This window comes from Peromyscus eremicus, chromosome 8a, assembly GCF_949786415.1.
Source record: "Peromyscus eremicus chromosome 8a, PerEre_H2_v1, whole genome shotgun sequence".
In the NCBI taxonomy this organism is placed as follows: domain Eukaryota; kingdom Metazoa; phylum Chordata; class Mammalia; order Rodentia; family Cricetidae; genus Peromyscus; species Peromyscus eremicus.
In genome coordinates this window covers 97,807,133-97,828,795 of record NC_081423.1, presented here as the reverse complement: position 1 = coordinate 97,828,795, position 21,663 = coordinate 97,807,133, and the positions used below count along the sequence as shown (strand labels likewise).

The 21,663-nt window shown below is 47.1% G+C and overlaps 2 protein-coding genes across 2 annotated transcripts in view; one reads left to right on the top strand and one right to left on the bottom strand.

Annotated features, from left to right (window-relative positions):
- Recql5 (RecQ like helicase 5) overlaps positions 1-21,663 on the top strand; it is a 41,822-nt gene that overhangs the window by 2,474 nt on the left and 17,685 nt on the right. The window contains exons 2-7 of the mRNA XM_059272127.1: positions 235-356; positions 2,700-3,218; positions 4,026-4,131; positions 4,997-5,108; positions 7,012-7,174; positions 11,770-11,849. Of these exons, the coding sequence (XP_059128110.1) occupies positions 235-356; positions 2,700-3,218; positions 4,026-4,131; positions 4,997-5,108; positions 7,012-7,174; positions 11,770-11,849 (1,102 nt within the window). The remainder of the gene's footprint in view (positions 1-234; positions 357-2,699; positions 3,219-4,025; positions 4,132-4,996; positions 5,109-7,011; positions 7,175-11,769; positions 11,850-21,663) is intronic.
- On the bottom strand, positions 15,701-17,967 carry Smim6 (small integral membrane protein 6). Its single transcript, XM_059272125.1, has 2 exons — positions 17,766-17,967; positions 15,701-16,248 (listed from the first exon to the last, which is right to left on the bottom strand). The coding sequence occupies exon 2, from the start codon at positions 16,230-16,232 to the stop codon at positions 16,071-16,073; it is 162 nt and encodes a 53-aa protein (XP_059128108.1). The 5' UTR covers positions 16,233-16,248; positions 17,766-17,967; the 3' UTR covers positions 15,701-16,070.

The following is a 21,663-nucleotide window of genomic DNA, read 5'->3' as shown; positions in this document are numbered from 1 at the left end:
AAAAGAAAGAAAGAAAGAAAGAAAGAAAAGTCTAATTTGTGTTGTTCAAATAGTCACTGGAGCATTGTCAAACTCTGAGTGGCCAGCCCCTTAAAGAAAAATGAGTCCTTCCCCACCCCACCCCCACCAGTAGCCATCTATTGATGAATACACTTCTTAAAAAAAAAATTATTTCTTAACAGCCTTCATGTAAAAGCAGGCAGGATATATTGAAATGTTCTCTTTTCTTTGCAGGGGACAAGGATGTTTTTGTGTGCATGCCCACAGGGGCAGGGAAGTCTCTCTGTTATCAGCTCCCTGCCCTGTTGGCCAAAGGGATCACCATTGTAGTCTCTCCTCTCATTGCTTTGATTCAGGTGAGTCTTGGGGGAATGAACAGGAAAACCCAGAAAGATCACGAGGAAAGGAATGTTTTGCTTGTTCGTTGTGATCACTTTTTGGTTCAGTTTTCAGATAAGCATGCACTCCATGTTGAATATATTTCCTTCCCTTACTCGCCTGCCTCAGATAAGCGTGCACTGCTTGTTGAATATACTTCCACCCTTTTCTTGCCCTCCCTCTTGTTAGTTCTCTGTGTCCCCTACCTAATTTTACTTTTATGTCATACGTGGGTTTTTTTTGGTTTTTCGAGACAGGGTTTCTCTGTGTAGCTTTGCACCTTTCTTGGAACTCGCTTTGGAGACCAGGCTGGCCTCGAACTCACAGAGATCCGCCTGGCTCTGCCTCCCGAGTGCTGGGATTAAAGGCATGCGCCACCACCGCCCGGCTATATTTATCTTTTATTGGGTGTCTTCCTTTCACCTTATGGATACAGGAGATGAAGCGCAGACTGCCATGATTGGCAGCAAACGCCATTACCTGTAGCTCCGTCTTGCTGCCATTTGTTTTGTTGTTTTAAGCCTAAGCTACCTTTGAACTTCCATTCCTGCCACCTTACCTCATGAGTGCCAAAATTATGTGTGTGTGCCACCAGACACACCTTGAAGAGAAGGGATTTTATAGCTAGAAATTTCACTTCTTGGGCCAGAGAGTTGGCTCAGTGGTTAAGAGCACTTGTTCTTGTAAAGGACCAGGGTTCAATTCCCAGCACTCACATGGATGCTTACCACCTCCTCAGGCACCAGACACTCATGTGGTACACAGACATACATTCAGGCAAAAGACACACACAATTAGAGAATTTCACTTCTTTGTTTGGTCTTTGCTTCTTTTCTCTGATTTGCTTAGGTAACTATACTGAGTTTCTCTATTGCCCAAATGTGGGTTCTCCACTAGTGCATATCATTGTGCTGAGTCACAATGTCTTTGATTTTGTTGTTGTCATTGTTTTTCTTTTTTGAGACAGGGTATTAATGTGCAGCCCTGGCTGACCTTGAGTTCATATATAAGCTAGCCTTGAACTCACAGAGATCCTCCTGCCTGTGTCCCCTGAGTGCTGGGATTAAAGGCGTGTGCTGCTAATTCTGGCTTGAGGTTCCTTCCTCCTATTTTTCATTGTCCAAAAAAGTATTCGACCGTTACCTATGCATGCATACATTCCCTCTCCTATGTGTACTCATAACAGGAAAGAAGATACATATGGATAGATCAATAAATTGATATGGGGGCCTGAAGGGATGGCTCAGAGGTTAAGAGCATTGCCTGAGGACCAGGGTTCAATGCCCAGCAACACATGGCAGTTCACAATTGTCACTCCAGTCCCAGGGATCCAGCACCCTCACACAGACATACATGTAGGCAAAACACCAATGCACATAAAATTAAAATAAGTAAATTATTTTTTTTTTAAATTGATATAGGGGAGTTCTGGTGTTATATTTTATTTTGGCACGGATACAGGGATGTACAACAGAAAAAAATGGAGAGAAACTGAAACTTTTGTTAATATCTGCCCTGCAGATGTTCTGGCTATATTTAGTGCCTGCAGGTGGGCTGGTAGAATTGAGGAAGCACAGCCATGGGTTAAGAGCCATCGACCACATGGGTAGAGAAATGGAGAGCAGCACTAATACTTAATGGATGTTCACTACATCAAGGCTTTGTGCCGAGAGCTTTATGTGCATCCATTTCACTCACTCTTTTTTCCCCTCTTTATTTTCAAGACAAGGTTTCTCTATGTAGCCCTGGCTGTCTCAAAACTCACTATGTAGACCAGGCTGGCCTCAAACTCAAAAAACTGTCAGCCTCTGCCTCCTGAATTTAAAGGCATGTGGCACCACACCTGGCCTCATTCTTTTTTTATCTTTTGAGGCAGGGTCTCCTATAGCCTGGGCTGGCCTCAAACTTAACATGTAGGTGGGGCTAGCCTCAGACTCCTGATCCTCTTGCTTCTACATCTGAAGTGCTGAGATTACAGGCACATGCCACCATGTCACCTTTGAGGAGCAGTTTCATTGAACTCTGGTCACAATCCTATTGTGTAGTTACTGTGGTGGGAGTGAGGGATATGTATGGTGAAGGGGAATGAACTGAGTATCAGAGAGTATATGACAGTTAAGTGAGCCAGCAGTAGATCTAGGTTTTCCTGACTCCAAAGCCTGTCCTCCCATCCATCTGTCTATCCATTCTTCTGAGCAAAGAGAAGACATATTGGAGTGTAGGAGGAGGCTGCTCCGTGTTCCATGGTTGAGATGCTGTTGTGCTTCTTGCCAGGTCCTGAGGGCTAATGATGTTCTACTGTGTATTTCCTCTACTCTCAGGACCAGGTAGACCACCTGCTGGCCTTGAAGGTACAAGTTAGTTCCCTGAACTCAAAGCTGTCAGTACAGGAGAGGAAGGAGCTGCTGTCTGACCTGGAGCGAGACAAACCTCGGACCAAACTTTTGTACATCACCCCGGAGATGGCAGCTTCAGCCTCCTTCCAGCCCACCCTGAATTCCCTCATGTCCCGAAACCTGCTCTCCTACTTGGTGGTGGATGAAGCTCATTGTGTTTCCCAGTGGGGACATGACTTCCGTCCTGACTATTTGCGTCTGGGTGCCCTACGTTCCCGCCTGGCACATGCCCCTTGTGTGGCTCTGACTGCTACAGCCACCCCACAAGTTCAAGAGGATGTGTTTGCTGCCCTACATTTGAAGCAACCAGTAGCCTCTTTCAAGACTCCCTGCTTCCGGGCTAATCTCTTCTATGATGTGCAGTTCAAGGAACTCATTTCCGACCTCTATGGGAATCTGAGGGACTTCTGCCTTAAGGCTCTGGGCCAGAAGGCTGATAAAGGGGTGAGATACTGGGGTGGGGAGGCCAACGTGCTGTCTGACTACTGTTTTCAAAGCCCTTTGTTTTTCTAGTTATCTTAGCTAGGCTCCTTAAAACCTGTGTACAAAGAGAGTTTTTCCCTCTTTTTTTAAATATTTATTTATATATTTTTTATTATGTATACACTGTTCTGCCTGCATGTATATCTGCACGCCAGAAGAGGGCACCATATTTCATTATAGATGGTTGTGAGCCACCATGTGGTTGCTGGGAATTGAACTCAGGACCTCTGCAAGAGCAGCCAGTGCTCTTAACCTCTGAGCCATCTCTCCAGCCCCAAGTTTTTCCCTTTTTTAAACTTAGCATTTACCCTCCTCACTGGGATTCTCTGGTCCCAGATCCTACCGTGGGAGGCAGGTGAACAGTCCTTGTATGTTTGGTAGGCCTACGCGGGGGTTTTCAGAGAGGAAGCCAGGGAGTTAGAAAGGCTGGATTTTGGATTTTCGCTTTGGTCCCTCTTTTTTTTTTTTTTTTGATGTTGGATCTCACTATGTAGCCTTTGATGTCTTGGGACCCCCTAATGTAGATCAGATTGGCTTTGAACTCAGAGGTTTGCCTGCTCCCTATTGCTGGGATTAAAGGCATGCACCACTATGCCAGGATTGGCCTGCTTTTTTAAAAGTGATGATCCGTGTCAGCTGTTCAGTCTAAGAGAAGACTGGGACATTGGTGAGAGAAAGTGTGGGGCTTTAAAGCAGGCTGTGCTCTCCTGAGTGGTTTGGTTGTCCCGTCCTTCCCTGACTGTTATCTTCCTACCTCTTCCTGTTCAGTTGTTATCTGGCTGCGGCATTGTCTACTGCAGGACTAGAGAGGCTTGTGAACAACTGGCCATAGAGCTCAGCAGCAGGGGTGTGAATGCCAAGGCTTACCACGCAGGTAAGTGGTGCCAGATCTCTTGGTCCTCTTCACTATTGCATGCTTCTTAGCATACCACCTGTTCCTTCTGGATCCTGACTAGCAGAGTAGTCTGTTACCTATTTCTACATACTCATGTGGAGCTAAAGTGATTCATTTCAGTCCACTAAAAGGAATCTAGAATGTTGTGACTCCAGAATTCTTTCTTCTGTCCTGTGCCTACCTAGCAGCAGACAAGGAGCTTTTGTTTTTATGTGTGTGGGTGTTTTACCTGCAAGCTTGTCTGTGTACCACTTGCATGCCTAGTGCCCACAGAAACCAGAGGATGACATTGGATCCCTTGGAATTGGAATTACAGATGGTTGTGAGCTGCCATGTGGGTGCTGGGAATCGAACCCTGGTCCTCTAGAAAGACGACTGGCTCTTAACTGTTGGGCCATATCTCCAACCCGAGGTGATAGTTTTTTGTGGGCCCGGGTATTATAAAAAAAAGACCACAGACTTTGGAGACCTGTGGACTTAAGTTCTTGGCTCTCCTGTTTACTAAATATTCTGTGCCACTCTTGGGTTAAGTTATTTATTTTGGGTTTTTTGAAGCAGGGTCTCACTATGTGTCTCTGTCTGTCCTGGAACTCACTATGGAGACCAGGCTTTGAACTCAGAGCTCCTCCTGTCTCTACCTCCCAAGTACTGGGATTAAAGGTGTGCCTGGCTGGCTAGTTCAGGTTCTATGAGGTTCAGTGCCTGGCCTGTGGTCATATGGATAAGAAGTGATGGATTCAGGGTGTAGGTTAAGTGTGCAGGACAGTATCAAAAACTCCCCACACCCTGAAGATAAACCCAAAGGAAGTGTGAGTTTTCCTTGACACTTTCCCCTCCTTTCCAGGGCTGAAGGCTTCTGATAGAACACAGGTACAGAATGAATGGATGGAGGAGAAGGTCTCTGTAATTGTTGCAACGATCAGTTTTGGGATGGGAGTGGACAAAGCTAATGTCCGGTAAGTTCTGGTTCTTACCTTATGTTCCCAGTTGGGGCTTGGCTTATAGTAGATTATCTAGTGCTGTGTACAAAGTCCCAAGTCCATATACTTGTCTAGTGCCACTGAGGAGGGAGGCCACCAGGGGAATCCCTAGTATACAGCCCGAATGCTGACAGTGTCTGGGTGGCATGGTTCTCCAACCCAGGGAACTTGGCAGTATGCTATCAGGTTGTCCATTAACAATCTGGTTCACATCCATCTTTCAGGTAGAACTTTAGGGGGGCTAGAGCAAGTAACTATTTCAGCCTTTTCCCTGTGGGAGTCAAAGGTGAAGATCTTATTACTTACATCCTAGTTACTGTTCACTGACAGTCTAGAAGAGCTAGGTTCATCCTAGCCTCAAGTCTCACTCTGGCAACTCTGGAAAAGGTTTTACTTCCCACCATGGTCCGACTTTGGAAAAACGTACAGATTACTGCCTGAAGTCCTTTGTCCTGACACCAAGAGTAATGTCTGTATATTTACAGAGCACTTCTATGTACATGCCATTAAGTCTGTGTCACCAGCTGGGAATTAGTCACTGTACTAACTGGAATTGTACATTTGAAAAAACACGGACTGTGGAATAAGGAGTTGAGTCCTGGTCTGCTGTGGCTTGTTAGAAGCCGACTTGGAGGTCAGAAACCCTTAGGCTCCAGTCCTAACTGTTCTCCTACAGTTGCCTCTCCAGTCTCCTTTATCATCTCTAGAGGAGGCCAGCTCACATGACGGTGACTAACAAATGCAACAAATGTAGTAACTGATGCTCAGGGGACGTTTAACAAGTTCCCCTCCATCTTCAAAGAGGGTATAGAACAGAGCATGCAATTCATAAATAACAAGTTTTTTGGACTTACTTACTCTGTGTGTGTGTACCCACAAATCTGTCAAATCTGGAGCTGGAGTTATAGGTTGTTGTGAGCCATTCAACATGGGTGCTAATAATTAAACCTGGGATCCTCTACAAGAGCAATACAGTTCTTAACTGCTGAGCTATCCTCCAGCCTCTGATCTTTATTTATGGAGACAGGGTCTAACTGTGTAGTCCTAGCTAGCCTGGAACTCCCTATATAGACCAGACCAGGCTGGCTTCAAACTCTCAGATGCACCTGCCTTTGCCTCTTAGGTGCTCTGGTTAAAGGTATACACCAACATGCCCAGCCTATTCTTTTTTTGTTTGTTTGTTTATTTTTGTTTTTTCAAGACAGGGCTTCTCTGTGTAGCCCTGGCTGTCCTGGAACTTGCTCTGTAGACCAGGCTGGCCTTCAACTTGGATATCCACCTGCCTCTGTCTCCCAAGTGCTGGGATTAAAGGAGTACGCCAACATAGTTTGCCCAGCCTGTTCTTCAGTCTGGTATTTATTCTGGTCTCTGGCTTTAAGGATTTTTGTTTTTGTTTTTATTTTATGTGTATATAGATATTTTGCCTACGTGTGTGTGCACCACTGGTGTGCCTGGTGCCTGCAGAGGCCACAAGAAGGGATTGGATCCCCTGTACCCGGAGTTAGAGAAAGTTGTGAGCTGCCATATGGTGATGGGATTTACTCCCTGGTCTCTGGAAGAGAGCCAGTGCTCATGACCATTGAGCCATCCCTTCAGTCCTGGTGGCTGAGTCTGGTTTTTTTTTCTTACCATGTTTACTAGAATTTCTCCCATTCATGCTGTGGCCTCTAGGTTGGGCTGCTCTATGGCAGAGAGGCTGTTGATATCAGGGCCACTGGTGTCTCAGCCAGCCAACTCTGACATAGTGTGTGATCTGTCTCTTGTGTGTGTTAGTTCCCTGTACCTGGCCACCAGGGACTAAGCTGTTCTCCTGACAGGATCACCCTCCACGGAGCACTCAGCTCTCCCATCACGTATTGTGTCCTTTTGTATCATACAGGTTTGTTGCCCATTGGAATATTGCCAAGTCCATGGCTGGCTACTACCAGGAGTCTGGCCGTGCTGGTAGGGATGGGAAACCATCCTGGTGCCGTCTCTATTACTCTAGGAATGACAGAGACCAAGTCAGCTTCCTCATCAGAAAGGAAATAGCCAAACTCCAGGTAAGTCCTGGGCAGGAGACGCCTTGTCTGAACGTACTACTCCATTTCCTATAGCTCATACTGAGCCCAGAGAGAGCTTCTGTAAACTAGAGGGAGGGTCTTGGCCTGGAAAGCATACCCAAGGGGAAATGGTATGTAGGGTGAGCAGGCTGCTGGTGACAAGCTGGGCTAGACTTCTCTTTGTCAACATTTAGCTTACCTGAATACCATCTTGTACATGTAAACAAAATCATTCTTGCCTTGTTTTAGTGAGCTTTGTTACATAAGTATTTTCCCATGTTCTCTGTTTTTTTCTTTAGCCACTTAATTTTTTTCCTGGTTATCCAGTTATTTATAGGTACATTGCAGGTCACCAGGAAAAGGAGAGACTTGAGTGGTCAGTGCTGGGAGAAAAGAAAATTAGGTTCCTGCATGATATGTGTATGAATTTCAGATGGGTTGGTACTTCAAAAAACTGCATAATTAAGGGTAAAATAGTTTATGTTCTTGAGAGAAGAAAGATCATCTCGATTGTTTGTTTGTTTTTCCAAGACAGGGTTTCTCTGTGTAAAGCCCTTGGCTGTCCTGAAACTCACTCTATAGACCAGGCTGGCCTCGAACTCAAGACATCTACCTGCCTCTGCCTCCCGAGTGCTGGGATTTAAGGCACTCAGATTTAAGGCTGGGATTGTGTCACCATGCCTGGCGATTTTTTTTTTTTAATTTACATGCTTGAGTGTGGTGGAAACAATGTACACATCTGGAAGTCAGAGGACAACTTACAGGAGTCAGTTCTCTTCCTCCACCACTTAGGTGCTGAGATCAATCTCAGGTTAGCAGCTTTGATATTAGTCAGATCACAGCTATCTGCTCAGCCATCTTGTCAGTCCATAATTCAAGATTTTTAAAAGCAAAAACCAGCTGGGCATGATGGTGAACCTCTGTAATTCTGAGCTCAAGAGGCAGAGGCAGAGAGATTCAAAGTCAAGGCCAACCAAGGTTACAGAGTGAGTTCCAGTTCCAGGTCTACCTAGGCTTCATAACAAAACCTTGTCTCAAAAACCCAAAGGGCTGGGGTAGCTCAGTGATAGAGCTCATAACGCATGTTGTGAGGCCAAGTTCAGTTCCCAGCACCACAGTAAACAAACAAGCAGATAAAAATAACAAACCAAGCCTGATACCGTGGTGCGTACTCACACTCCGGCAGCTGAGAGGAGAAGAAAGATGGTAATGAGATGCTACTTGTGGGCTGGAGAGATGGCTCAAAGGTTGTGAGCACCGACTGCTCTTCCAGAGGTCCTGAGTTCAATTCCCAGCACCCACATGGTGGCTCACAACCATCTTGTAGTGAGATCTGGTGCCTTCTTCTGTATACATAGTAAATAAATAAATCTTAAAAAATAAAATGCTACTTGTACCAGGCCCCGGCCAGTCTAGCCGATAAACAAGAGTGATAGAGGAGGCTGTCAACACTGGCCTCTGCCATAGTACATGGCACATGTGTACGAAATGTCGCCAACTTGTCATTTTTTCTAATGAATAGATGGTAATTTTTAAAAAGAAAAGCAAGGGGGGCTGGAGAGTTGGCTTGATGGTTAGGAGTCCTCGCTGCTCTTGCAAAGGACTTGAGTTCTCACCTCAGCACCCGTGTCGGCAGCTCAGAGGCACTTGTAACTTCTCCATAGGCACCTATCTACATTCACTTGTGTGTGCACATGCGCACACACACACACACACACACACACACACAAATAAATATTGCAAATTGAACACAGTTATTTCTGATCCCTACCCAAGTGACAGTAAGGAATAAAAAAATAAACTTACAAAGGTAAGGAGAACAGGAGAGGACAGCAGCAAGTAGAAATGTCAACTAATGGTGTAGTGACAATCCTAGCACTCAGGAGGCTGAGACAGGAGATTGCTATAATTTTTAGGCTAGCCTATGATACATAGTGAGTTCAAGGCCAGTCTAGAAGATAGAATGAAACTGTATCTCAAAAAAAACAAAACAAAGCAAAAACAGAAAAAGAAAAGGCAAATGTCTGCCTGGAAACCCCAATCCACATTAAGAGTGGACTTCATTAAAAACAAAACCTGGGGTGAGGGGCTTCAGTGACTTCATTAAAAAACAAAAGACTTCATAAAAAAACCAACCTGGGATGAGATGGCTCAGTGACTTTAGTCTCAAGGAGTTCAGTGCCCTCTTCTGGTCTCCTTGGGCACTCCATGCACATAGTACACGGGAATAAATGAGGGTAAAACATCCACACTCATTAAAAACAAAAACAAAACAAAAGCAGCACTCATACATATAGACAAATAAATCTTTTAAAATGTACACAGGTCAGGCGGTGGTGGCGCACACCTTTAATCCCAGCACTCGGGAGGCAGAGCCAGGCGGATCTCTGTGAGTTCGAGGCCAGCCTGGGCTACCAAGTGAGTCCCAGGAAAGGCGCAAAGCTACACAGAGAAACCCTGTCTCGAAAAACCAAAAAAAAAAAAAAAAAAAGTACACAAAAAATACATACAAAAACCTGGGGCTGAAGAGATGGCTCAGTAGTTAAGGGCACTTGCTGCTCTTGCAGAAGACCCAGGTCCAAAATCCAGCACCCATATGGCACTCACAACCATCTCTAACTCCACCTCCAGGGAATCTGATGCCCTTTTCTGGCCTCCAGGGGCACTAGGAGTGCGTGTGGTGCACAGACATACACACACACAGGCAAAGCACTCATATGTCAGAACAGTTAAGTAAACAGGCATCTGTGCCATGCCAGAGTGAGGAAAGCCAGCAGGAGAGATGGGTACTGGCCTGGAGCAGAATCATAGATCCGCTGGGAGCGGACGGCTCAAGGAGGTTTTCAGAAATCAAATTGACTGACCTCTTGGGCCCTGTGGAAATGAATTCTTTGTTATGTCAGAGCATTTGGGGGTGAATTAGTGACACACTGACATCTAAAGAAGTCGGGGCAGGGAGAAGCGCTGTTTTCAGAGGAAACAATGCTGTACAAAAAGGAAATGTGGTCATGGCACATGTCAAATTGTAATCGTGTGGTTCAGCTTGGAACTGTGTTGACATAGTCATGTGAGGAAAAGACCGCTATCACAAGAAATTGCAAGTTGGGGCTTGCAGTATAGCTTTGCGGTAGAACTCTTGCCTAACATGCATGGGTGAAGCCCAAGTTAATCCCTAGCACTGCACATAAATACATACTCAGTATCACTAAGGTTTGAACCCAGGTTCTCATACATGCTAGGCAAGTACTGTGTCACTGTGCTAGATCCCTAGCTAACATTCTTTTAAAAAACATTAACAAGGGGCTGGAGACATAGCTCAGAGGTTAAGAGCACTGCTTGCTCTTCCAAAGGTCCTGAGTTCAATTCCCAGTAACCACATGGTGGCTCACAACCATCTGTAATGAAATCTGGTACCCTCTTCTGGCCTTCAGGGATATGTGCAAACAGAACACTGTATACATAATAAATAAATAAATTTTTAAAAAAAATTAACAAGCCGAGCAGTGGTAGCACACGCCTTTAACCCCAGCACTCAGGAGGTAGAGCAGGTGGATCTCTGTGAGTTCACGGCCAGTATGGTATACAGAGTGAGTTCACTATGTGGGTCCCAAGTTCAGATCATCAGCTTAGTACAAGTGCCTATCCAGCAAGCTAGCTCACTGACCCTAAATTGACCTTTTTTTTGTGGGGACAGGGTTTCTCTGTGTAACAGCTCTGGCTGTCCTGGAACTGGCTTTGTAGACTGTGGGAGCCCGTTCTCGGGTTCCTCGTGGCTTTACCCAGCAGGTCCGCATAGAGGATGATTAGGACCACGAGCCTGAGTGCAGGTGTCTGAGATGGTCTGCACTTGGCTGTGCTGGGGGAGGAGGTCTTTTGCTCCACCCCTTGGCATCTCTATAAAAACCCTGGGGCAGAAACAGTCGGGGCCCATTGGAAAAGGTTCCAGGCCCTCTCGAGGCTATCCTTTATTTTCTATCTGTTTATCTCCGCAAGATTCTCCGCAATAAATCCTTCTAATATTTCCTGCTGCTCGCACTCAAGAAAACTCTGGGGAACTGTGGGGGTGGTGGGTAAAACGCTCTACAGTAGACCAGGTTGGCCTCACAGATATCTGCTGGGATTAAAGGCTTGTGCCACCACCACCCAGCGATTTTTTTTTTTTTTTTTAAAGAAACTTTAGGCAATGATATAAAAAGGGTCAATAGTACACAATCTTATCTTCCCAGGACTGACAGTTGTATGTTCTGGTCTGTACATTAGCATATATACACATATATATGTAAGGACTCAAAGCTTGTATTTACTGTTTAGAACTTGGATAGAATCATAGTTTCCCAAATGTCAGTCCAGGGCTCTTTGCATGAGAATCACTTTTTTTTCGGGAGGAGGTCATCTTTTTTGGAAATGGCAGCTCTCAAAAGCTCCCATTCCAGAAAGTTCAACTCAGTAGTGGAGATGCTGATACATCGAGAGACCTAGGGCCGGGCCGAGGGGCACTGCTTGGTGAATGGCTTCCTTGCTGTCCTTTCATGTTCTCCCCCTCACTTCTTACTGTGAAGCACATGGAGGACTAAGTGGGCCTTTTCTCTCCACAGGAAAAGCGAGGGAGCAAAGCGTCTGATAAAGCTGCCCTGCTGGCCTTTGATGCCCTGGTGACCTTCTGTGAAGAACTGGGGTGAGTGGGGCTAGGAATGCGATGCAGCTCGGGGTGGAGCCTGTGTGTGGCAGGTGCAGGACCTGTGATGAATCCCTGCATTGCCTCCCTGCTCCTCAAAGGGAAAAAATGACCAGTGACTTACGCTGGGTGTGGACTTGTCAGATCCCCTCCTCTCCCAGCAACCATTACTCTACCAGCTAGTACAAGCTAGCTCTTGGGCCACCGAGGGTCCCGGGCTTGCAAAGCTCATATTTCAAGCAGTGTGGAAGTCAGGACCCTTCCTTTTTACTTCTGGAGGCCACTGAAACTCTCACTCTCATGTGTGAGGATTTGTTCCCCATTGGGTAGTTGTCCACTCTTCTGCCTACTTCCTGGATGGTTGGCTGACTCTGTGAGCAGTTCACTCCAGGGTAATGTGGCCGGCTCTTGTCACTGAGCTGGCTCCTTCCCTGACTGTGTGTGAGTCACCCACGCTGCTTTGTTTGCTTCTGAGATGGGTCTCGTGTAACCTAGGCTGGCCCCCAGCTTGCCATGTGTCAGAGGCTGGCCTTTGACTCCTGGCTAGCCTGACTACCTCCACCTCCTAGGTGTTCTGATTATAGGCATGAGTCGCCCCACCTGATGGTCTCACTCTTACACAGAGCCCCGACAGAAGCTCCGGGCCCACTCCTATCTGGTGGGTGTGGTGGCGAGTGTCACATGCTGGATAAATCAGCTCTTCTGACAGAACACTAGCCTGCTTATGTGGAGCCTACTGTCTACATCTGTGGCCATGGGGCAGGACCTATGGGCCAGCCATAGAAAGAGACAAGTTGTGACTGGGCATGTAGTCAGTAGAATCCTATGTGAAGGATGCCCAAGAGGAGTTAGTCTATGTCGAAAAACACGTTTATTCATCTACGTGGAAAACCGAGAGCTGATGAACAGAAGTGATTGCCTCAGAATTAGAGATGAAATAAGCCAAGCCCAGAAGGGTCGTGGTCACAAAACTCATGATAGAAGCTACTAAACTTGGGCTCCTTGATTATCACAGTGGATGTGCTCATCTCATACATGTGTCATGGAGTCTTTGGGGGGAGAGGGGATGTGTGGTTTTGTGGTGTTAAGGATTGAACCCTCTACCACGGAGCTGCACTCCTACCTTCTGCCCCAAATACTGTTGTCTTGAAGCAGAGTGCTACTGATTCAGTGCATAGTACTAGTGTCTACAAGATGTGTTTAGGCTTTCCTGAAAATGGGAGGGGGTACGCTTATTTGGATCTGACATTTGGATTCTCACTCTCCCTCCTCACTGATGAGTTGGTGACACAGATTGAAGTATTTCCTTCTGGAAATGGCGTCTCTAATTTGGCCTCTGGCAGGATCACATGTGAAAAAGTGGTGGGTTGCTGTGCCAGCCTACCCTTGGATAAGGCCATATACCACCAGAGCCCTTTCCTGCCACTGGTACATGACTGTGCTAAATTCAGCCTCCTCAGGCTCTGTGAGCCGAGCTCGTTATGGTGAGGAATGAAAGGACCAGTGTTTATGCTGGTTGTCAGTCTCCTCCACTGCTTGTCTGAGACTGCAGCGCTGTAAGCTGCCAGGCAGGGGACAGGTCTGCAGGGGCCTCTGCGACTTCTCAGTGACTTGACAGGCCAGTTGGGAGTGTACATCTGTGGGGCCAAGAGGTCCAGGGGTTCCCCTGCCCCACCTCCCCAGTGTCCAGCCTCACACCTCCTATCTTGTTGGCTACAGGTGAGGTTCTGGATCTCAGGATTCCCACGTCTCAGTAAAGTGGAGTAAACCTTGCTAGCATAGCTCTTTTAGCCACTGCTCTTTATGAAAGAGAATGTTTATTGTGTGAACAGTATCTGGCATGAAGGATGAAAGCCCCTTTCAACAGATGGTTGTAGCATGAATCTTAAAAGTTCTTAAAGATTTATTTATTATGTATACAGAAGAGGGCACCAGATCTCATTACAGATGGTTGTGAGCCACCATGTGGGTGCTGGGAATTGAACTCAGGACCTCTGGAAGAGTAGTCGGTGCTCTTAATCTCTGAGCCATCTCTCCAGCCCCTCTTTTTTTTTTTTTTTTGGTTTTTTGAGACAGGGTTTCTCTGTGTAGTTTTGCACCTCTCCTGGAACTCACTTGGTAGCCCAGGCTGGCCTCGAACTCACAGAGATCCGCCTGGCTCTGCCTCCCGAGTGCTGGGATTAAAGGCGTGCACCACCATCACCCGGCTAAAAGTTCTTATTAATAAAATCAAACCTGAGCCAGGTATTGGGGTGAACACTGGAAGATCAGAGAGACAGAACAAGCCACAGCTAACCTCACCTGGCCAACTTCTCAGCTGATCTTGTTTCCTCAGACTGGAAGCTTCTGTGTTCTCATCCCAATGGCTCTCAGCTGAACTGCTGCTCAAAACCTGAATGCTTAACCAGCCAAATGCTTCTAGTTTCTGGTCCTCACGCCTTATATATCTTTCTGCTTTCTACTACCACTCCCTGGGATTAAAGGCTCGCTTTCTGGGATTAAAGGCCTGCTGAGTCACCATGCCTCTCTGTATCCTTGAACACATGGATTTCTGCCTCTGGAATGCTAGGATTAAAGGCGTGTGCTACCACTGCCTATCCTTTATGTTTAATATTGTGGCTGCTCTGTCTCTGACCCCAGATAAGTTTTTTAGCACGCACAATATTTGGGGGAGTACAATACCACAGATGGTTGTTCCTTTTCTAAGAATAAATAGTTCTGGTTTGAGGCTGAAGTTGAGGTCACTGTTCCCACCAGCATCTCTTAAGGCAGGCACCTGGCAGGGAGGGATAAGACCAGTAGGGTGGGCTCAGCTGCATGGGTACATTTCTAAAGGAAGCTGTTGTAGGGTTGCGGTGTGTAGGGTGGGATATGGGCAGTGGCTTGGGATCACCAAAAAAAGTAGTCAGGTCCATTCCTCATGTGGCCAGGGTGGGACCACTAGTGGTTTTGATCTTGTCTCCGCCATGTAGCCATTTTCTCAGAGCTGCGACATGAAGAAGCACGAGTCATTAACCTTTAACTTGGTGGGCCTTTAACCTTGTAGGCATCAGGCTTAAAATAGCAGGCTGGGCATTTAGGGATGGAGTGGCACTTTCCCTTTGGCCTGGGTAGGATTGTCTCCTGGGGTCTCTGGATTAAGGAGCTCGGCTGCTCAGCATCATACAGTGTATCTGTGTGCTTATTTGCTCTTTCGTTCTGTCAAGCACACTGAGTGTGGGCCTTGTCTCATTGGGAAATATTATATATTTAAAAATATAGAATTGCTTATGAATGGGTTTTGAAGAACAAGTACATGGTGGTTTTTGTTTTTCTTTTTTAAAATTTTGTGTATGAGTGTTTTACCTGCCTATATGTCTGTGCACCACATGTGTGCCTGGTGCCCACAGAGGCCAGAAGAGGGCATCAATTTCCCTGGAACTAGAGTTACAAACGGGTGCTGAGGATCGAACCCGTGTCCTATGCAAGAGCTGCCGGTGCTCTTGACTGCTGAGCCATCCCCCTAGCCCTGTACAATGCTGTTCTGAGAGTAACAGATTTCCTCGTCCCAGTCTCTGGGGTCAGTCGGGGAAATTTGAGAAAGACAGATTTAGGCTGAGATCTGAAGGACAAGGAAGCACTCCGCAGGCCATGAATGTGATGTCTATCCCAGTCAGGAGGAATGTATGCAGAAGCCTTGAAGCAGGAGAGACAGAGCAGCTTAGGAACCGAAGTTACCCTGTGAACCTAGGGACACTTGTCAAGCAGCTCCTGAGAGCCTACAGAGCAGACCCTGAGGACTTGCAGGCCTTCTGTGGATTGCTAGAGAGTCTGGCTCCGAGAACCATATCTACATAGAAAATGAGCTCACGTTAGAGGATTTGGAAAGGAATTTTTACTTCATCTGATGTTTTGTCTCCTCTGTTGAGGACTTGCAAAATTGCTGCCTGGGCAGAGACCCTTATAAAAGGCTTTGTTAGCCATTTCTGCTCTCACTTGAGGTAGAGCGAGTCTCTCTCCACGCGCTTACAGTGTTAGCAGGTCAACTGGTAGCAGGGTGGGAGAGCCAGAAATGGTATCAGACCAGCCTTCCCATCTTTCTATTTGACCAACCCCTAAGCCAGATCCAGTGGTTCACATAGATTCTTCCTTGAGCCAGAGGGACCACAGAGCTCCTGCAGGTATGGGGTGAGCAGGTCAGCCCGGCTTTCCTTGCTGCCCTCTAGGCTCCAGGAAGTCAGGTCAGTCCTCTCTGCACAGAGTCTTTTCCACAAATCCAAACACAATGGCAAATACGATGAAGAACAGGAATGTGGAGGTGAATAAGCCAACCACTATCAGGCCCCCCACATCCCAGGGATTGTTCCAGAAGTCATCATTCTGGATGGTCTTTAGGGTTACCATTTGGCCCCACGTAAATCTGGAAGAGAGGAGACAAGAGACCCTGAGTACAGAGAGCTCTGAAGGCCTTGTTGTGGCTGCATCCCTGCTGAGCTGCACCTGGCCTGACTCCAGAAAGTAGCACCTAGCTAATCCATCCTTTTGTTTAACAGACACCTTTTGTTTCTCTTATCGCCCTATGTGAATCTTGGCTGAGAGTCTCCCAAGGATCAAAGGCCTATGCAAAACTTGGTTCAGGAAACCTGGAAACCGTGGTACCTGAGAAATCGATGAATCTGCACTTGGCATTGTATCTTTGGGAGCTCCTTCCAGGTTGTTTTGAGCATACGGAAGGAAATTAACTGGCTAAACTGTAAATAGAGAGAAAATAAAAATGCCCTGGGTGAAGGGAAAGTACTTCAGTCCTTAGAGGCTGGACCCCCTTGCAGCCATGAAAGGCTAGATTCATTCTTTTTTTTTTTTTTTTTGGTTTTTCGAGACAGGGTTTCTCTTGTGTAGCTTTGCGCCTTTCCTGGAACTCGCTTTGGAGACCAGGCTGGCCTCGAACTCACAGAGATCCGCCTGGCTCTGCCTCCCGAGTGCTGGGATTAAAGGCGTGCGCCACCACCGCCCGGCTAGATTCATTCTTAAGATGCCTCTGAGTCTTCTTTTTCACGGATCCGAGTGAACCCACACACCCATGCGCGACACTCCGCGACACCCTGTCTCCAGCATTGCTCCCCAGGCCACCTTCTTGGGCCTCTGTGCAGTTGCACTGAACAGCTGGATATATTTGGCTAGCCAACACTAAAGGCTTTCCTATGGAAGCTGCTAGGGGCTTCCTCGAGAGTCTCTGGTTCATTCCTGAACAGCTCTGGTATGAGCCAAATGTCTCTCCAGCCCCTGAAACCTTCCTGACTAGAGCCTAAAATGTACCCCTGTAGATCTCCCCCCATTTTTATTGTTCCAATTGTCAGATGCTTAGGAGGCATTTTGAGAGACTGGTGAGCAGCCTAGCTGGGAATGATGGTGCACTTGAGTCTCAGCCCCTCAGAAGGCTGAATTCCTGCCTGAGCCCAGGAATTCCAGGCCAGCAGGGAACAGCAAAATCCTGTCTCAAAAAAAAACCCAAACAAACAAAAAAAAACAAGACAGGTGGGACTGGAGAGATGTCTGCTCAGCAGTTAAGAGCACTGGCTACTCACCCAAATTCAGTTCCCAGCACCCATGTGGCAGCTCACAATCATCCATAATGCCAGTTCCAGGGCACCTGACACAATTTTTAGCTTCTGAGGGTACCAGGAATGCAGGTGTGGACATACATACACATAGGAAGAGAACACACACACACACACACACACACACACACACACACACACACACACACACATCCACATATCTTTTAAAAACGGGTGGTGGTGGTGGTGGTGGAGAGGAATAGAGTGTGGTTGAGGCAATGTCCTGGAGACAGCTGGACGCAGGAAGCCTAGCCATACTGGTGTCAATAGGCTGCAGCCAGTTGAAAGGAATATAGGGAAAAAAGAAAGACGTCATTACCTGGTGGTTCTGCTAATAGTTTGTGTCTTATGAGGGAAAGCCAAGTCAGGATTGTCCTTCAGGCCTCACACTGCCAGGTGACCACAGCTGTTCAGCAACTCAGAGAAATGACTGAGGCAGCCCAGAGCATTGCCAAGGAGCTCTGACTACACCTTTGCTGCGCCACCAGAGCAAACAAAGGTGGGCTAGACTGGTTGCTTAGCAACTGCCCCACTCCCTCCCTCACTCCCTTCAGCAGTGTTCTGCCCTTTTGTGATGGCGCTGTAGAGATGCTCAGGATGCATTGTAAGTTGTCCTTGAGAGAAGTCAAACTTGGGTTAGGGTGAGAGAAGAGACTGTCTGTGCCCCAGGCCACCTGTCCACCTCCCCTGTGTGCAGCTGGATCTTAGTTCTTGTCTATGTGACCTCTTGGAGCTTACTTGGGAAGGCATTCCTTCCTGTGGTTTGGGTGAATGATTAACTGCAGCTCTGGCAGGAACCTCCTGGAACAAGTTCCTGGGTGGGAGTGCTTATCACCATTGGAGCTTTTCTCTCTCGTGCCTGCCTCAGGCATGGCCTCAGCTGTTTCATGCGTCTGGTTCCTACCCCTTGGTTAGACAGCTGAGAGGAGGGACTTAATCATACATGCCTTGCTTGACACTTCATGGCCACTGTTGATTCCTTTTAAAGCTTAGACGTGTGGGCCTGGCACTGCCAGGCTTTGCATCCCATCGTAAGGTGAGAGAGATGGGCCTTTCCCTCCAGTGAGGCTCATGTAGCCCACAGGTCATCAATGCTGTTGAGAGTTTTGAGAAATGCCCACTTACATCAGTTTCTGGAATGCCAGGATATCTGTTGTTCTCCTCCTCCTGGGACATCTCCAGGTATAGCCTGGAGTGGCTGACAGGTGGTGACCGAGTTCAGGACAGCTGAATTGACCCATGGTTCACCTGCTGCTTTCCATTTCCTTGTGTAAAACTTGCTGACTTCCTGGCTTGCCAAATGCACACAGCCAGCAGGCTGGTCTCTGGCACACCCTGGTACTTTTGTGACTTATCAGTTAAATCAGGTTCTTATCAAGAGTCAAGTGTTTGTTCCCAAGGTGGTTTATGGTAGTTGTGCTTGTTTCTATGATTACAAAATCTAATGTGACATCGTCTAAACCAATGAAGCCATAAGGATAGCCTCCACTCCAGTTTTACAGATAGACACAGACACAGAGGTTCAACATCTTACCCAGGCCGTGAAGTGGAGTTTGGAGCCAGCTGTGTGGTCCAGCTCTGAGGCCCGAGACCTTAGAACAGACGCTATTGTCTCTAGTAATACCTGTGTGGCCACTTGGATGTCCTCCACAGTCCCGTCAAAAGAAGCACAAACACAACTAACATTAATTTATTTTTAATTTTGTGTATGTACATGTATATATATATATACACACACCATGGAGAGTGTGTGGAGGTTAGTGGACAACTTGTGGAAATAGGTTCTCTAACTTGTGGGTTCCAGGTTACTGAATTCAGGCCCTCAGGTTTGGTGGCAAATGCCTTTACCCACTAAACCATCTTGCTGTCCCCTCTGGTGACATTTTGCACTCAGGTTCTTCAGGTGTGTTCAAATCTTTTTTTTTTTTTTTTTTTTTTTTTTTTGGTTTTTCGAGACAGGGTTTCTCTGTGTAGCTTTGCGCCTTTCCTGGGACTCACTTGGTAGTCCAGGCTGGCCTCGAACTCACAGAGATCCGCCTGGCTCTGCCTCCCGAGTGCTGGGATTAAAGGCGTGCGCCACCACCGCCCGGCCTGTGTTCAAATCTTGCTCTGATAAAACCAAAACTACAAGGTAAGGCTGGAGCTGAGCTAGTCCACAGCCCATCCTTGGAGACCAAGCTCCACCCAGAGAGGTGTGCCTGTCTGTTTCCACCTCAGATCATGTAGGCTGGAGAGAGGTTCAGATGCTTGGAACACTTGCTGCTCTTTCAAGAGACCTTGGTTCAGTGCCCAGCACTCACATCAGGTGCCCCAACTGCCTATAATTCTTGTTTCAGGAGATCCAACACCTTTTTCTGGCCTCTGAATGCACCAAACACTGAGTTTGAGTTTGAGGCCAGCCTGGTCTACAAAGTGAGTTCCAGGACAGCCAGGGTCACACAGAAACCCTGTCTCGAAAACAAAAAAAAAAAACACCAAAGTCCTGGTAGGCATGGTGGCACATACCTTTAATTCTAGCATTCGAGGGGTAGAGGCAGGTGGGTCTCTTGAGTTTGAGGCCAGCCTGGTCTACATAGTGAATGCCAGGCCAACCAGAAATATGTAATGAGACCCTGTCTCAAAACAACAACAAATCGGATATGTAGGGAGAGTATGTCATTAATAGGAAACTTGTTTTGTCTAGTTTTAATTAACTGCCGTATCCAAGTAGATAGATCTGTGTCTCAGTCACTGTGAGGGAAATAGATGAGAACAGGAGAGGATGCTTCAGGCACAAATGGTCTGTGTGCTGAGGGGCTCCTCTGTGAGGAAGTGACAGTTGTAAAGACAAGCACTGGCTGCTTTTCCAGAGAACCCAGGTTCGATTCTCAGTCCCCCATAGTGGCTCAAAACAGTCTGTAACCCGAGTTCCAGAGGCTCTGATGCCCTCTTCTGGCCTCCTCAGAAAAGAGGCAAACATGTGGTGCACTTACTTGTATGTAGGCAAACAGTCATACATATAAAAACAAATCTTAAAAAAAAGACTTGAGCGTTAGAGACAGCATTCCATGGTATGGAACAGGGCACAGAGAGGAGGAAAACATTTTTAGAACAAAATTAATTTGTGCACTTATTTTATACTATGAAATTTGTAGTACTCATTTGTATCATTGTGATTTTTGTTATAAATTGTTCTGAAAATATTAACATTTCACAGAACTTGTCTGTGTTCTGCCAAGTATTGCTGACTTGATTCTTATTTTGTAATGAGGTATAAAATGCAGGCAGTGAACTGGGCGGCTCCTCATCCTCCTGAGGGACTGAGAACAGACACTGTTAGAATAGAGGCCGTGTGAGAGGGAAGGCTGTGAGGAGGCTGCTGAGACCTGTGGTGGCCACCGTACACTGAGATGGCTTGTTGGGTTTTTGTTTTTGTTTTTGTTTTTCCCCCGAGACAGAGTTTCTCTGTGTAGTTTTGGTGCCTGTCCTGGATATTGCGCTGTAGACCAGGCTGGCCTTGAACTCAGAGATCCACCTGCCTCTGCCTCCCGAGTGCTGGGATTAAAGGCGTGCGCCACTGCCGCCCGGCTGAGATGGCTTGTTCTTGAATGGCATAGGGTAGCTACAGTAAGTTGGACCTTCCCTATGCTTGAGGCAGCCTGCTGTGTGGTGTGCCGCTGCTGTGGTCACCAGCTGTGGTCACCAGCTGTCTTCTGACAGCCCAGCTCTGCAGTGACTTTGTTTCCCACGTGGGAGACATCTGCCTTCTCCCCAGTGAAAGTGGACTAGGTCTGCCATCCCAGAATATGTCAGGCTGTTGTCGGTTAGCTTATAGGATGGACTGGCCCAGCATGGGGCAGGAAGGCCTGACGAGCTGGCTACCTGTGCTGTGTGCAGGGTTGTCCACGGCACCCGCTGCTCTGCCGCTGAACTGGGAACCAGAGTTTCTTCTAGGAATCTCCGTCTTCGCCACCCTACAGGAAGGCTCTTCCTGATGCTGATGAAATCCTTTTTAAAGAGCAGTCTGGAAGGAACTGGGCTGCTATTCCTAAACTGAAGGCTGCCAGGGATTCCAGCCAACAGTGCTGGGTGTGAAGAAGGTGGGATTTCCAGTCCCTTCCACTGTCTCTGGGGTCTTCTCCTGATAGTTGGGTGTTAGATTAATCTTGGGTGTTAGCTTCCCACCCACTCGCACAGAAGCAACTTTGAAACACAGTTTGGGTGTGGATGTTTGCATG